Consider the following 17464-nt stretch of genomic DNA (forward strand, 5'->3'; position numbering starts at 1 on the left):
TGATTTTTAAAGAAGTAGGAAAAACTATAACCCCATGATTGAAATAAATGGTTGTTAATCTTTTGAACATCTTTCTTTTTAACCATCTTAATATACAATTGTATATCGAGTTTTTCCAATTACCATTATTAGTGTTTCCCTCTATCATTATAGATTCTTATATATAAATGTCCCAAACCCAATTTTTAAAAAGTATTTACTTATTTTTATATCATTTCAAATGGAAGAACCTTTTATGTGCTCAAAATAAATTCATCTAGAGCCACAAGAGAGATTCCTTTCAATAATCACAACTCTTACATAACCTTTATTTCAAACATCCCCTATGAACACCCGACTCCAACAGTCTTTTGACCTCACTGGGATGGATAATTCGTTGATCTACTTTTTCACTGTTATACACCTGCTTTATGCTCTCATTTCCGTTCTTATTCAGACAAAATTCTATGGTCAATTATTTCAATCACTCCCTTGCATACACTCTCATCTCCCTCACCCCTCTTTTGCTGGCTCCACCTTGGTTAAACCCAACTCTCCACCTCCACCCCTGCAGCAAATATTCAAGCCCCTTTTTAATGCTATCTCTATAGGCATCCTTTAAGCATTCATTCTTCTTTCTACTTTTACTACGGGTGCCCTATTTGGTGACCACATAGCTGCTAGTTAGGTGTTCTGCTCTTACCCATCCATCCTTCACCAACTCAACACACCTGTCTGTCCAGCACTCCTCTTGGCTGCTCTTCTCAGATTCTTTTCTCTTCCCAGCTTTCTGACCTCTCTCTTGACCTCTGTTTGTTCTCTCTCCCTTTTCTATTCGCCTACCTCTTTCCTCAGCCCTCCAAAGAAACACAGGAGGAATAGCCTGATAAAAATGAACCAGCAGTGCGTATAGCATCTAGTTTTAGGGTCGTGTCCTGCTGTGTGACCTTGGGCCAATCATTTCACTTCTCTGGTTCTTAGCTTCCGCCCTAAGCAATGAGACACACTTGGTTAAATAAACCTGGAGATCATTTAACCCAGCTCTTAAAACAAACAAACATGATTCTGAAATTTTTTTAAAAAAATAATCCTCACCAGAGGACATACTTATTGATTTTTAAAAATAATTCTTTAGTGCTGAAAGTATTACATATGTTCCCTTTCCCCCCATTAACCCCCTCTAGCCTGCCCCCCCCCATGATTCTGAAAATGTAAGAAAGAAAAAAATGTAGCAAACAGTCTCACTACCCTACTTCCCTCACTGTACCATGCTATGTCCATCACCACGCTAAGATGTCATCCATCTGGTGAGTATTAGTATTGTTATTTTAGTGTTGAAATCCTCCTTGGCCCGTTCATGCATCCCACCCAGTAACCATAATGGAAATCCAAACACTTACCGTGAATTTCTCATAGAGCTCATACGTCAGGAGGGGGTTGGGCAGCTCCCTAAAGTAGAGCTTACAGAGTGAGCCCACACAGTGGATGTCCTGGAGGTACACTTCCCTGGTCAGATCTGGACACTGATCTGAGCCAAACTCTTGCCTGAAACAACACAGACAGAGACATAACAATCCCGGGAACATGTGTTCCATGTCAGCAGCTGCTTAGGGGTAAAAAGACCCTAAAATGCTGATCTGACTATATTTTTGACCCTGATACAAAAAGACATTCTATTTCAGGCACAAGAGAGCTACGAGAAGACTTCCACTTCAGATCTGGATCTTTCCTCCAAAGCAACTGTAATTAGAAAGACAAAATGCCCACTTACAAATGGATTTCTCATGGCATTATGCTCACAGTCTCAGTTTCGGGGAAATATGAAAACAATTTGCCAAAAAAAGCCTGTTGAGATTTCAGCTTTTCCAAAATATTGTTCTAAATGAAGTCCTCTTTCTTGGAGGAGAGTCCAAAACTAGGGTGAGTGAGATTGTTATCACTCACATATTCATGTCAACAAACTTCTTTTATCGGGAGACTCAAACCCAAGGTTTGAGAACTTTAATCAGTGATCTCTTTGATGCTGGATGGAACCTTCTAGGCTGCCTGGTAGTGGTCCCCACAGGATAGAAGAGCTTATAAATATCTTCTTAAACAACCTCCCCAGATTCTAGGCCTCATATCTAATTAAAAAACATTTCCTAATGAGGTTACATTAGTTAGGGCAGAATATAGGAAATATTCTGCCCTAACTAATGTATACGTACAATTAAAAATCGGTTTTAAACAGTGACAAGTTTGAACTTTACTACAGAAGAGAAGTTAGGCTTCCTGAGAGCATTCCCTTGGTCAACCAAGCAGTGAACGGTCAACGGGTCTCCCAAGGGTAAAAATTTCAGACAAAATCCCATGGTCAATTATTTCAATCACTCCCAGGGCCAGCATTTCAAAACAGCTTGCCCATCCTCCTGTATTCTGCTTCTCCAGTCAACAGGGATAGGGAAATTCCTGATGAACCCAAAAGAAACTGAGTAAGACCTTGAAAGGAAAACCAATGGCCTCATAAATTCATAGGCATGTGTTTTTCTAAGAGGGCAGACAAGAACAATCTAAAGCTTATTCATTTAGTCAGCCAAAAATTTCCCTTGTGGAGGCTAAGGTCAGTCCTTAAGTGAAAAAGAATTGGCCATCACCCAAGTATCCTCCATGATATCAACTACTGTGTAGTATATTTTAGAGCAAAGAGTAAACCATTCAAAAGTATTTGTTGTTGTTGAAACTAAAAAATGTCACACTAGTTAACTAGTGAAATTATGTACCAACATAGATCCGTTAAACTCTATGGTTGCAATAAACCAGTTGTTTGTTTTTTTAACAGCCATCACTTCTCTAGGAGTAAAAAGGATGTTTTATTCCTTTAGTATAATTTTATTATAATTGAGATTTGAGAAGGAGGGGCAGAAAACCAAATAGTAAGAAGAAGACAAAAAAATGAATTACCTGTACAATCTATTAAATTTTATATATTAATCTTGGAACAAGAATGTTTATATTGTTTTAAAAGTCTACATTTGTAACTAAAAACATATAATAAATACCTATATCCTATATAATAAAAGGCTAATATGCAAATAGACCGAAAGGCAGAACCATCGAATGGCAGAACAGCAGAACAACCAGTTGCTATGATGTGCACAGACCACCAGGGGGCGCACATGGAACATGGTGGGCGTCAGCAGCAAGTAGAAGAGCATGGAACATGGTCGTGGTGGGCGTCGGCCGCAGCGGGATGGTGAAGCAGGTGAGCAGGAGCACCTAACCAAGGTGGGGCGCTGGTCACTGTCATTGGGGCGAGCCTCTGGTGGTTACTGAATATTCTTTGCTCCCATGTGCTGCGGTCCCACCCAACACCTGCACCCGCAGCCGGCACCGGAGCTGCCACTTGCATTTGCTGCCAACGCCTGGCGCCGGTCCCCATCACTCTGAAGGCTTCTCTACCTCCCCCTGCTCCTGAGGGGCAATCAGGGAAGCAGCCACTGCTCGCAGCCACTGACGGTGCTGGCCCCACTTGCACCTGCTGCTGGCGCTGGCCCCAATCACTCCACGCCATCAGTGGGTGCCAGCACTGGCTGCTGCCCCGATTGCCCCTCAGGAGCAGGGGGAGGTGGAGAAGCCGGATTTGTGCACTGGTGGGGTCCCTCCCCAGGCAGCTGGCCCCGATTGGCTCCAATAGGGACTGGGCGAGATGAGCTGGACACACCCTGGAGCCCTCCTGCAGCCCCTCCCTGCCCTGATAGTGCACCAGTGGGGTCCCTTGGCCTGGCCTGCGGGGATCAGGCCAAAATTGGCCCGGTGCATGGATTCATCCAGAGCATGTCCAGCCCGTCTCACTCAGCCCCAATCTGTTGGACCCCAGCAGCAAGCTAACCTACCAGTCTGAGCATCTGCCCCCTGGTGGTCAGTGCGCATCATAGCTACCGGTCGAACGATCAGTTGCTTAGGCTTTTATATATATAGATTATTGCATTATTTTCCATATGAATAACTTTCACCCCGCCCTGGATTCTCTCTATATAGTGTGTATATTCCCTTTATTTAATACACAACACATATAAAATATATGCACACATATCTGTGTCTAGTGTGAAGGTTACTGTACTCTGACTTCAATGTGATAGAAATTGCTTCCCAAAAATTCAAGAATAAATTTTAGAATTGTTTGGGATACATATATAGAATTAAAAATCATTTATACATCAGTAATTTTTAAAATACCAGCCTCAGTTAGAGAAATGCACCTTCATGCAGACTTCTGAATTCCCAAGCAGATGAAATATCAAAGGTTGGGTGTGTGCCAACAGAAAAACTCACATCCATCTCCAAGTTCTGAACACTATATAATGGGATCTAACTGAGCTTTGGGTAAGCAAGTGAATTATTATAAATCATATTTCCCTAACTCGTAATTAAAATCACTTGCGTTCAGTCGAATCCACCCAAGGAGGGCAAATCTAGTATAAAACAAAGAAACAGATTTAAAGCCCTCAGGAGCTTTTGTTGGAAAGAATGACATCAGACTAGAGCACTTCCTGATTAGATTAGGAACAGGCATCTGAAAACAGCAGCACTTGATCTTCTGCCCCTCCACCCTTCCCTAAGTCCCTTCAGGTTTTTAATATCCCAACACCTTCGGACAGAGATATGGACAGAGAAAGAATTATGAGAGAATTCTGTTGGGAGCTATTCTTCCAGCTTACCGTAGCCGTTGTATGTTTGAGGTGACTCCTGAAAGCCGATAAATTCCATCCACAATGCCATGAGTCTCTATAAATTCTGCACAGCTCTTCAATACATATGGAACTATGTAAAGGCAAAGAAAAAGAATAAAATATTAGATATAAGTCTGACTGTTCTTCAAAGATATCCTTTGAAAAATCCAGGTAACTTCTAAGAGAAATAGGTATGGAACGCATGTGAGCTACAAGTGGAAACAATTACTTGTAAATGGTAGATGATGTTCCTTTACATTTTTTAAAAAATGGGTTGTTTTTTTTTTTTGAAAGTTCAGGAAAGTCATGTATTTTAAGAGTTGGATTTTTTTTTAAATTGAAAACTAGGCAAACACTTAAATTTTGAAACCTTGGAATTCCCACAGCTCAGTCTCCTCATTTCATGGATTCTCCAAGGTGGTTTCCTGACCAGCAGCATCAGCATCTCCTGGGAACTTCCCGGGAATACAAATGACCAGGCCCCACCCCAGACCCACCGAATCAGAAATTCTGGAGGGGGGGCCCAGAAAACTGTGTTTTTTGTTGTTGTTGTTTGTTTGTTTTGTTAATTCTCACCTGAGGATATTTTTCCATTAATTCTTAGAGAGAGTGGAAGGGAGGGGGGAAGAGAGAGAGAGAGAGAGAGAACATTGATGTGAGAGAGACATTGATTGGTCGCCTCCCACACATGCCCCGACCAGGGCTGGAGATCGAGCCTGCAACCGAAGTACATGCCCTTGACCAGAATCGAACCCAGGACCTTTCAGTTCAAGGGCTGAGGCTCTATTCACTGAGCCAAACTGGCTAGGGCGCAATCTGTGTTTTAAAAAGCCTTCCTGGTGACTGTTGGGCGGTAAAAAAACATCGCTTATTCTACACATAAAGAAACCAAGGTGCAGGTAGCTTTACTTACTTCACTCAAGATTACTTGCTGCTTATGGAAAGTAATTAGGACATGAAAAAAATGCTTATGATACAGGTAGGTAAAGGAAAAACAAGACACAAAATCAAGTCCACACTGTGAATTCAACTATGTAAAAAAAATAAAAAATGCAAAGGAAATAAAGACTGGAAGAATGTCTGCCAGAATGTTAAAGGTGATTTAAGGTTCAAGTGTTTTTTTTTTAAGGTGAGAACCACACCCCGTCCCTCCCCCCCCGCCCCGACCCCCACCACCACCACCACCACAACCACCAAATGTGGTCCATTCTGCATTCAATCTAGTCACTGATTGCAGGAGACCAACATGTCCTGAATTCCTGCCACTCCAGACATCCAGTGCTTGTGTAGAAGAGTTATGCTGTTCTCTCCCTGGGGCTGCCCCCGTTTGGCCCAGCCAGCTCCGTGACCCAGAATGGCTGCCATTAGCCTTCTGGATGGCATGGAGAGAATGGCAAGTCCCTGGCCACTCTGGTCCTTGGGCAGAGCCACCTGCGGTCCCTCCCTGGGAGTGCTGTGGATGGTGGCTGGGCATGGAACTACCCAAGCCTCAGGCACTAACGTTTTCAGGCACAGAGGCAGTGTGGGAACCCCATGAACTATTGCTTGGGATAGCCCTGTGCTCACTCCCCTAAAACATACCCAACCCATTCATGCCTCAGCTTAGACAAACGCCAACCATTATGCTTAATGCACAAGCTGGACTGGACCTGTACACGGGTAGACACCAGATGTTCCAACTCAACCTTCTTCCTGGACTCACTATCATGATACTTTTTTTTTTTTTTTACAGAGAGGAAGGGAAAGGGACAGAGAGCTAGAAACATCGATGAGAGGAAACATCGATCAGCTGCCTCCTGCACACTCCCCACTGGGGATGCGCCCGCAAACAAGGCACATGCCCCCAACCAGAATTGAACCTGGGACCCCTGAGTCCACAGGCCGACGCTCCATCCACTGAGCCAAACTGGCCAGGGCTATCACGATACTTCTTAAACAACTCCCCCATTTCCTTCAGCGACTAACTATAATTGGAGGTGCTCAGTAAAATTCGTCATACTTCAAGTATTCAGCTCATCTCTCAAAGCCCAGGCACTGCAGAACCGTTCCCTTCTAGAACTCATGACACATTTTGCCCTGCCCTCCAGGACAGGAACTGGGGAGAAGTTTCTTCCCTTCTTGCCAGGGGAAGAAGGCAAGGAGCGGACTTGGAATTGCAAATATTGAGGCCAGAGACCACGGAGGTGGAGTCACTCCCTGGGGGTGAACACACGGTGGGAGCGGGTGCGGTGGGGGAGGGGCTGTGGGAGTAGGCAGGGGTGCACAGCCTCTGCCTGGCTTCACCCGGAATATCTGTTCTATAAAGCAGGGTCCCTAGTTAGATTTTTGTCTCCTGCCCTCATGCCAATAAAGAAATAAGCAAGCAAGCAAACATACAAAGTTCCGATGCTTAAAAAAGTTTTTGGCTTTTTTTGTTTTCTTTTGAATCCTCACTGGAAGATACTTTTTCCATTTTTTTTTTTTTTTTAGAGAGAGAGTGGGAGGGAGAGTGAGAGGAAGGAAGAGAAACATCAATATGAGAGAGACACATCGAGTTGGTTGCCTCCCCCACTGGCCTGATCCAGGGCCAGGGATCAACCTGTAACCCAGGTACATGCCCTTCACTAGGAATCGAACCTGCGACCCTTTGGTGCAAAGGCCAGCACTCTAACCACTGAGCACACCGGCCAGGACTGTTTTGTTTTGTTTTAAATCCCTGTTGTGCACAATAATGGTTGAATCTTTCCCCACCGCACCAAGCTGCTGTTCTGGAACCTCCCACATGTGGCCTACGGTCAGGAGCACAGTTTGTATCCTTGGACAAAACATGTAAGGATTCCGTTCCCCAGTTTCCACATCGGTAAAGTGAGGGTAACTGATGTTAACCGCATAGCCAGGATGAAAGTAATACCTGTACACATTTAGCATGGACCCTGGCACATAACAAGCCCTCTATGGCAGTTACTGTTTCTCCTTGAAGCTTATCTGTGGTGTAAATTTATAGTTTGTGAGACACAATCTGGGCCTCACAAACTCTAAACAGTTTGTCTCCTCCCATCCAGTGGGAAACCGGGTTAGAGCTGACCAAACTCTTGCCGGTCAACACCCATCTCTACTATTCAGAATGGCTTCTGTGTCCTCCTTCGGTAAAATGTCTCTAAGTGAAGGTAATTTTGCTCGCCTGAGGTTTCCTGCCTATGCATGTAGGTGAATCTTCATCACAGAGAGGCAGCAGAAGGCACAGGGTGCGGGTTGTGAGCAAGCGAGCAGTCCTGGGGCTGGCTTGGCCTCGGTGTGCTCCTTAGTGTGTGTCCGCCCTGGGTGCCTGGCTGCTGTGCCCTGCAGGGCACCAGTGGACTCGAGAGCTCTGAGCATTCCCAAGGAGGACTCGAACAGAAAGCCACAGACTCCAAGGGCCTTTATAAAGAGCACTCCGTGAAAGGGCTGGTGCGGGGTCCCCAACCTGCCCAGTCCTGCTCTCAGCTGGGGACCTCCCATCCCCACAGCTCTGGGCTGCAGCGCCCCAGGCTCTGTTTGCTTTAAAGGTGGGCAGAACACATTCCCGGAAAGAGCCTCTGCCATACATTTACTCTGGCGTTGGTACAGAGGCCCTAGAACCTCTCGTCCCCAGCTCTGTTTAAACAGGAGGCAGTATTAAAACAACCCAAAGGGGAGAGGCCATGGCGGCAGGCCCCGAGTGCCAGCTTTCCTGGATTCTCGTCTCAGGCTGAGTTGGAAGGTGTAGCAATCCTCCCTCACGCAGTAAATGAGAAAGGATCTGCTGCATCTCTGTTAATCCTCTAGCTCAGTGGTTCTCAACCTTGGTTGCACATTAGAATCACCTGGGAATCTTTTTATAATCTTGATTTCTGGGCGTCATCCGGGATTCCCAGGTGATTCTAACCTGCAGCCAAGGTTGAGAACCACTGCCTGAAGCCCAGAGGGTGGTTCTCAGTGTGGCCCCAGACCAGGCCCAGCAGCCGGTGATTCTGATGCTCACCAAAGGTGAGGGACCATCCCCCTAGCCCAGCCGTAGGCAAACTTTTTGACTCGAGGGCCACAATGGGTTCTTAAACTGGACCGGGGGGCCGGAACAAGAGCATGGATGGAGTGTTTGTGTGAACTAATATAAATTCAAAGTAAACATCATTACATAAAAGGGTACGGTCTTTTTTTTTTTTTTAGTTTTATTCATTTCAAACGGGCCGGATCCGGCCTGTGGGCCGTAGTTTGCCCACGGCTGACCTAGCCCGTGGTTGGCAAACCTCGGCTCTTGAGCCACATGCGGCTCTTTGGCCCCTTGAGTGTGGCTCTTCCACAAAATACCATGTGCGGGTGCGCACGTACAGTGCAATTGAAACTTCGTGGCCCATGCGCAGAAGTCAATATTTTGTGGAAGAGCCAGTATTTTGTGGAAGAGCCACACTCAATGGACCAAAGAGCCACATGTGGCTCGTGAGCTGTGGTTTGCTGAGCCGCAGTTTGCCGACCACTGCCCTAGACCAGAGCTTCTCAGCCTTTTGTGTGCACACAGCATCCTAGGATCTTGTGAACATGCAAATGCCAATGGAGTGGGAAAGGTCAAACATTTGCATTTCTAACAAACTCCCAGGTGATTAGGGACACTGCCACCTGCAACCCCCACTTAGGGTAGGTTGGGGGTGCGGGGGGAGGGGGGATCTAAAGGTACTACTGGTGGGTGGTGTTGCAGGAGCTACTAAGAGTTGAGTAAAAGTCTCAGGATTCTTTTGACGATTGTCCCTGGGGTCCAACCAAATTGGGGACAGCCAGGATTCTGAGCAGGGTAGAAGCTTGATACAAAATAGCTGAGTAGTTATAGCTGGAAAGAAAGCTTCCATTGTTAATTAGGCATGAGAGTGAGGCTGAGGTTGGAGTCACAGAGCTAGTTCTGTGGGATTTATCATGGACCCAAAGAACTTGAAGTCTCCTACAGAGGTACACACAGTTGCTGATTATGATATAACATTATAATTGTTTCACTGATGGTTCTCTAAGTCCCTTTTTTGTTTTGTTTTTCCTGCATCAGCAATATTAAACGTTAAATTTTCCTCTCAGCACAAAATAAATGTTGAGGTGATTTCTGATGGAAAAGACACTGCCTTTGATTTATGCTTCACCATTTACAAAACATTTTTTTAAAATATGTTTTTATGGATTTCAGAGAGGAAAGGAGAGGGAGAGGGAGAGGGAGAAAGAAACATCAGTGATGAGAGAGAATCATTGATTGGCTGCCTCCTGCACGCCCACCTTGGGATTGAGCCCAAAACCAGGGTATGTACCCTAACTGGGTATTGAACTGTGACCTCGTGGTTCACAGGTTGACACTCAACCACTGAGCCACACTGACTGAGCCACTACAAAACATTTTTAGGTCTCTGCCTCATTTGCTTCATCCTGTACAACTAAAAGTCATTTCATATTTACCAGTATAAATACTATGGGACATTTTCCTCAATTCCTAATCTCTTCAAGGGTTTAGTGCAGACAAGGACAGCATTAAAATAATTTCTCTGAGTCCCCCCCCCCCCCCCCAAGAGGGAATTCTGCCATTTGGGACAACATGATGGATCTTAACAGCATTATGCTAAGAGAAATAAGTCAGAGAGAGAAAGACAAATACCATATGATCTCACTTATATATGGGATTTAAAACAAACAAACAGAAAACCCAAACTCATAGAAAAGAAGGAGGTAGAAGATGGGGAGATGGAGAAAGGTGAGCAAAAAGTACAACTTCCAGTTACAAGATAAATAAGTACGAGGGATACAATGCAAAGTATGATGACTATAGTTCAAACTGCTGTATGATGTATATGAAAGTAGAGTCTGTGTTCTCATCTTAAGGAAAACAGATTTATTATTATTATTTTGCTTTCTCTTTTTATCGTATCTATGTGAGATGATGGATGCTAACCAAACTTATTGTGGTTATCATTTCACAATATATGTTAAGTCAAACCATTATTCTGTACACCTTAAACTTACACAGATGTATGTCAATTATATCACAATAAAACTAGAAAAGCCCGGCTGGTGTGGCTCATTGGTTGAGCATTGACCTTTGAACCAGGGGGTCATGTTAAAATCCCTGGGCAGGGCACATGCCTGGGTTGCAGGCTCAATCCCCAGTAGGGGACGTGCAGGAGGTGGCCAATCAATGATTCTCTCTCATCATTGATGTTTCTGTCTCTCTCCCTCTCCCTTTCTCTCTGAAATCAATAAAAAATATTTTAAAAAACTAGAAAAAATTTTAAGATTAAAAAATGAAAATGATACACAAATATAGAGTACAGAGTAACTGTCTCTGTCTTACTCCACCCTTTCCTATATCTTAAATGATAAAAAAAAATGACACCCAGGGAAATATCAATAGTAGTAACCTAGGTGGTAGGAAATAAATTATTTTTGCTATATTTTTAATTTTGCTTTTCTGATTTTTTAAAAAATGAGGATGTGGTACAAATAATTTTTCAAAAGAAATAAATTGGTTTTTTTTTTTTTTTTGAGAAACAGAAGTTGGAGGGCTTTCTGAAGTCAGTGAGGCAATTTCTAAATGTTTGTTGAGGTCCTTTCCAATGACCCTGTTGAGGTAATTAGTCCTTGTTAAATAGAAGCGTTTGCCTAACCTGCTGGCCTGGTGTGGCCCAGGACGAACTCTGCTCTGTTGCTGGGCGAGGCTCCTGGTGGCAGACTGCGTCCTGGAGCCCCCTCCCTTCATCACTTTCAGGGTCTCAGATGCCAAGTCCACCAGTTCTTTCTTGTAGAAGTGGCCAGGCCCCCCACCCGCTCTGGTCCACACCCTGACTCATCCCAGCTGGGCCCTTAGGCCTCTGCTGTCAATGCCCCCACTCCTTCCCAAGACAAAGGCTCTCCTTCTACCAAAGCAGATGCACTGAGGGCTTATCTAGCCCAAGGGACAAAAAGGTGAATAAGATCTTTGTCCTCAAAAAGCCAAGAAGGGAATGGACAGTTACTATGCACCTACTATGTGCTGATCCCTGAGCGCTACACTTTCATCCACTGTTCGTACCTAATGTGATCCTCACATTACCTTATAAAGGAAGTATTTACCCCTTTTTTATAAAGCAGGAAAGTGAAACTCGGTGGTATTAAGTAACTGGGCCAGTATGAAAATATCAAGAAAAATATGTGAAGGGCCCTAGAGAGGCACTGAGAATGTGATAGAAGCTGGGCTAAAAAGATTGCACATGATGGGGGAGGTCAGGCCGGGCTTCTCAGTGTCGAACAGAACAGGAAGCTGCATTTGTAGAGCCCAATGTACCAGGGGGACCCAGGAGACAGCGCTGAGACAGGACCCTCATCTCGAGGGGCTCACAAGGTTGTGAGATAAGTGGGAAAACAGGACAAATCAAGGTGACGCCATCAGAACTCTGATAGGGGCTCATGGGGGTGACTTGAGATGCTATGATGTGAAACGGAATGATCCAGTGAGATGTAACGCATACGACTATACGCCCAGAACTCTAAGCACCTGGCATATAATAAAGCACTTAGTAAGTGTCACCCACACTCTGGTGGGGATGAAGCAGGGAATGGTATAAACAGGAGAGGCAGCGAGAAATCGTGTGGTGAATTCTAGGCATGCTGACTGAACCAGTCTGGGGGAAGGGAAGCATTTGTTCAGCTACACTTGGGGAGTGTTTAATGATGGCCTAGGAAGGCTGCGTTCTGACTTGATCTTCACTGCCAGACAAATCTTTCTAAAACACTGCCTTGATGATAAAGCTCTCCTACTCCAAGACATTCAGGGGCCCTCCATTGCCGGGAGAAGAATGTCTAACCCAGGCAGCTCTAGGACTAGACCTGCCGCTGCTTTATCAGGGCTCACCCCCGACTTCTTCCCTTTAATGGAATAGTCCTCTGAGACAGGTGGGCGGGAGAGGGGGTCACATGAGCAAAAAGACTTGCCACAAACACAGCATTGCAAACGGAGAAAACAAGGTGCCCCTTCGGGCTCGGGGGAGGGGACCTCTTAGGCTTTGCCGAGGATGAAAGGGAGGTGAGAGGCTCCCTCTTTTCTGGCTGTTGCCTGGAATTTACTTAAGGTAGGTAGTGCCTCTCTGACTCCCAGAGAAGAGGCTGGTTGAGGGTGCTGAAATAGCTGGAACCGCACTTCACCTGCCAATGAATGAGCTGGTGGAGACAGACTAGCGGGGACGGTCGCGGCGCTTCTGGGAGGGTGGCGATTGTGGCCACGAAGAAGGGTGGTGCTGGGTGGAGAAGAAGGGTGGGGTGTGAAGAAACTCCAGACTTCCAAAACAAACCTCCCGGAGCCCCCACGTGGCCTCTGTTCACCGCGTGCGTGTGCGGAGGAACCAGCAGAAGGATTTGTCCTGTTGTGGAACACGTAGGCTGCCAGGCTTTGCATCTCGTACAAAGGCTTCTCTAGGCTCGTCCTTCCTACTGTCTGGCTTTGCTCTCGGGGATTTGTGGGGCAGACACCACTCACTCCACCGGGCTGCTCAGGGATGACGGAAAGATCTCCCAGTCACCCCGCTGCATATTCCCAGGCCCCGTTTGCGAGCAGCGCTTTCCTTTTCATCCCCAACGAATCATTTAAGCCCTCAGTTTAACTACAGAAAGACCACAGCCAGCTCAAACCGCCAGATCCTGACTTTATTCCTGGACTAGCAGCCCCTCTCTTTCTCGCCGCCGCCTGCTCCTTGGATGGCATGATCTCACTGATGGATAAAGAGGAGGCCCGCAGGAGCCTCAGAGAGAGTGCCCTGGGGAAGGGGCGGGAGCTGAGTGGGTTAATGAGAGACCAACAGGGAAAATAAACCTGCTTCTTGAGTTACATGCTTCACTAACACCAGTCATCTTAAGAATGAGGACAATGTCAGTTTTTCCCCATTTGAGGTATCCAGGCCATCTTTTTTTCCCATGCCTAGTGGGTGGTTGTGGGATGTACTAACCACATGCTAGGTGGTGTCCCACGTTAGCAATTATTATTTCATTTACTTCTCACAGCTCTGATGTGTGGGGATTACTCTTCCTAGTTTGCACCGGGAACCAGCTGCATGTCCTTTAGCAAAAACTAGCCCATGCGTCCTAGGAGCAGGTGCTGGGTCTAGATCAGCGGTTCTCAACCTGTGGGTCGCGACCCCTTTGGCGGTCAAACGACCTTTTCACAGGGGTCGCCTAAGACCATCCTGCATATCAGATATTTACATTATGATCCATAACAGTAGCAACATTACAGTTATGAAGTAGCGACGAAAATAATTTTATGGTTGGGTCACAACAAGAGGAACTGTACTTAAAGGGCTAGAAAGTTGAGAACCACTGAGTGGCTAATGTGTCTTCAGATCTAACACCCAGTGACCTGTGAACCTCCTGGATGAAACTGGGGAAGAGGAGCTGGGCTAGAAATGAGGAGAGCATTCCCGACTTCTCCCTGCAACGTCCAGGTCTTCACGCCTCCTGGTTCCGGTTTAGATGGTTTAGATATAGGTTCTCTAGAGCAAAGCGGTAGCATGATTTCGTTAGTTTTGTTTTTCTCACTTGTGCTGTTAATGACTCCCCAACTATCCCCACACATCTGAATGGAAATTTGTGTTGAATAAATACAGACTTCCATCTCAGAAAGTTTATACATATCTCCTTGGGTATGGCTGGACTCCTGCTAACCCCATGCTATTTTTGTTGTTACGGAGGCTGGAGTCCTCCAGGGACTTGCTTTAAGCGGTGCCGAGTTCATCTGAAGGTCCCCCTGACTGATGTGACTGTGCCCTGAGAGCGAGAACCACCTCCTCTTGCTTATTGTACCTTCTGGTTTCCTAGGAGGCTCTGCTTCCTAATGGTTTCCAGACCTATGGCACCATGGGTTCTTTTTCATTTCTGTGTGTTTTATAAATCGATTTTGCTGATGAAAGATGAGTATGTAGAAAAAACAACCATGGGCGGCCCACGAAGTCTATGTGAAGAAGGGCCAGGTAGCGCTTATCAGCTCCTCCCTGCACACCCCCTCCCAGCACCCTTTCATTTCCTGCCCAATATTCCCGAGCCGCAGGCAGCCATTGTTTCCAGACGGCTTTGCTTGGAAGTCTGGGGCCCCGGCCTCCCAGCGCTTCCTGTTGTTACAAGGCCTCTCTTTCCTGCCCCAAACAACGGCACTTCCCTGCTGGATGTAACCCTTTTGGGGCAACTCATTTCTCCCATGTGCTTGCTCAGAGCTGGAAATACTGGGTGCTCATGAACTGTATTTAAATGATTTCTTATTATACAAGTACCACAAGTAGAACAATTTTAAGATACAGACAAGCAAAAGAAAAAAAAAATCACCAAATCTCCTCTCCTCTGTTACACTTGAGACGTTATTGGGGTTCATGCATTCAACTATGCGTCTACATGCACAGAATTTAGCAAGGGGACCCAACCATTGCAATGGAGGCAGGAAGGTCTGTCTGGAAACCAGCCTCCTGCAGGTTCTCTCCGCCCCATAAATTCTTGGGGCTACCCTCAGAGAAACTCTGAAAGCAATTCTCTTTAAAAAGTTTGTTGAAAGAATTTGGGAGGAGCTGAGCATGGAGGAATTGAACATGAGGAGCTGGGGAGGTGGCAGGGCAATGGCATTGTTGGGACATTTAGGACTGGGAGTCTCCTCCGCCAATCTCCCTGACGGCTGCCAAATGAGCTTCCCAAAACACAGACCTAACCCTGTGTGTCTCTAGTGACGACCACGGTCCATAGCGGAGCAGGCTGGGTTCTTTGTGACTCTCCTCGAACACTGCCTCTCTAGTCCCATCACATTCCCCAGAGTTCCCGGAAGACCACCCCTCCAGCCTTTGCACGCTTCTTCCGACTGAAATGTTCACTCTCCCCCTCAACTAGGCTACATCGCCAAAACCAGGACACAAAGCTCTGCTGTGCTGCTGAGAATTCTGGACACTATTTCATGATGCAAATCAAGATATCCTAATTTTTATTCGTTTCCGTGTTGGGGCCTCAGGGAGCATAGTTATGGGATATGATGTATCATATTTTGGAGACTAACACTCCCTCCTACTCCCACCCCCACCCCGACACACCCCAACAAAAAGATAGGCTCCTGCAGAGACTTCACCTTGACCTTTACAGGTAATTGATGATTATCTTTCCATAAAATCAGGCAAAATTTAGTGGCAATCTGTGGTTTGTTAAAACAGCAGGGATGATAAGGTTCAAGCTTTTAACCTGAGGTTTTGCAGCTCAAAGTTACTTCGTAGTCTCTGAAATGTCTCCTACAAAGAATCAGCATTCGCTCAGAGGCCGCTACTGCAATCACCAGAACAGCTCACTCCTCACCTCACACACAACTTTACGCCCTTGCTCTCGGTGCCATCTTCAGAAGCGATTCTCAGCGGGCACATTCCGGGCTCAGGCTCAGTGCTAGAGATGGCACCAAGCATGGCTGTCACATTTCTGGGCACCTCCTTAGAGGACGAGGAAGTCATAAACACTCTATAAAGGATGTTCACAACCAGTAAAGAAAATGCTTGTTTACCACGCACACACATTGAGCTCCAGACTGAGAGGAGCTAGGTACCAAACAGAGCTCTTTGACTTCTAACTTTTATTCTGCTCAGCCTTTCCTAAACAGCTTCAGAACTGGATTTTTTTTTCCCGTTTGCTGTTTGCAACAGAACATGTCAGCAGTCACATGGTGACAGGTGGATACTGGAAATATTGGAGGGACGCTGTAAAGTAGATGACTGTCTAACCACTATGCTGTACACCTGAAACTAATACAAAATAATATTTAATGTAAACTGTAATTGAAAAATAAAATTAAAGAAAATATCAGCAGTCAGATCTGCTCCAAGGGTAGGGCAGGAACGGGCACATGGAAGGGGTAGGGATGCCTCTGGGGCGCTCTGGACGCCAGAGGCCAGCAGTCCGTCCTGTGAGAACCATCTAGATGAGGCCCCGAATGAAGACTGAGTCCCTACTCAAGCTTGCACACAAGGAGGCCACTGCAAAGTTTCCAGGAAGGAAATGATGTCAAGAAATCAGTGTTTTCCAAGGTCTGTCCGGATCGATTACAGTTAGGAGAAACTAAAGGCAGAGAGACCTCCTGAAACAAAATCCAGGCACTGTGTGACTCACCTCCCGTCACTTCCTCTGGGCAGCCACCCCTGATCCCCAGAAGGAGGGAGAACAGTCTCAGAGCAACCAGTACACAATTCATACTTAACTGAGTGGTTTTTGTCTCTGTGATTTTAAATACCTGCTTTTTTTCTATTCCGTAAACTCCATGTGGAGCTATGTCTCTCGTACTCAACTTAGAGGACACCGCCCATGGCCTTACCTTGTGGTCCAGTAACGGTCCTGTGCCTGCAAGAGCACCTGGAACAAGGCAGGGTGCGCACGTGGGCGAATGTGCGAAGCCAGATGCATGGGCGTCCACCGGCCCCAAGTAGGACGCTCCAAGATGACACTGTCTCAGCAAGGACCAGAGCACACCTTCGTCTCCAGTGCTTTCCCCCTTCCCAACTGCATATTTATTTTCTCCTTCCCGGCCACCTCATTCTCACCCCCTAGCACAGTGATGGCGAACCTTTTGAGCTCGCCGTGTCAGCATTTGAAAAACCCTAACTTAACTCTGGTGCTGTGTCACATATAGAAATTTTTTGATATTTGCAACCATAGTAAAACAAAGACTTATATTTTTGATATTTATTTTATATATTTAAATGCCACTTAACAAAGAAAAATCAACCAAAAAAATGAGTTCACGCGTCACCTCTGACACGCGTGTCATAGGTTCGCCATCA

At 45.9% G+C, this 17464-nt stretch overlaps 1 protein-coding gene across 1 annotated transcript in view; it reads right to left on the reverse strand.

Annotated features, from left to right (window-relative positions):
* ARHGAP31 (Rho GTPase activating protein 31) overlaps nucleotides 1-17464 on the reverse strand; it is a 101651-nt gene that overhangs the window by 38147 nt on the left and 46040 nt on the right. Inside the window, exons 2-3 of the mRNA XM_059687770.1 lie at nucleotides 4677-4779; nucleotides 1380-1524 (exon numbers count right to left, since the gene is read on the reverse strand). Of these exons, the coding sequence (XP_059543753.1) occupies nucleotides 1380-1524; nucleotides 4677-4779 (248 nt within the window). The remainder of the gene's footprint in view (nucleotides 1-1379; nucleotides 1525-4676; nucleotides 4780-17464) is intronic.

This window comes from Myotis daubentonii, chromosome 3, assembly GCF_963259705.1.
Source record: "Myotis daubentonii chromosome 3, mMyoDau2.1, whole genome shotgun sequence".
Taxonomy (NCBI): Eukaryota; Metazoa; Chordata; class Mammalia; order Chiroptera; family Vespertilionidae; genus Myotis; species Myotis daubentonii.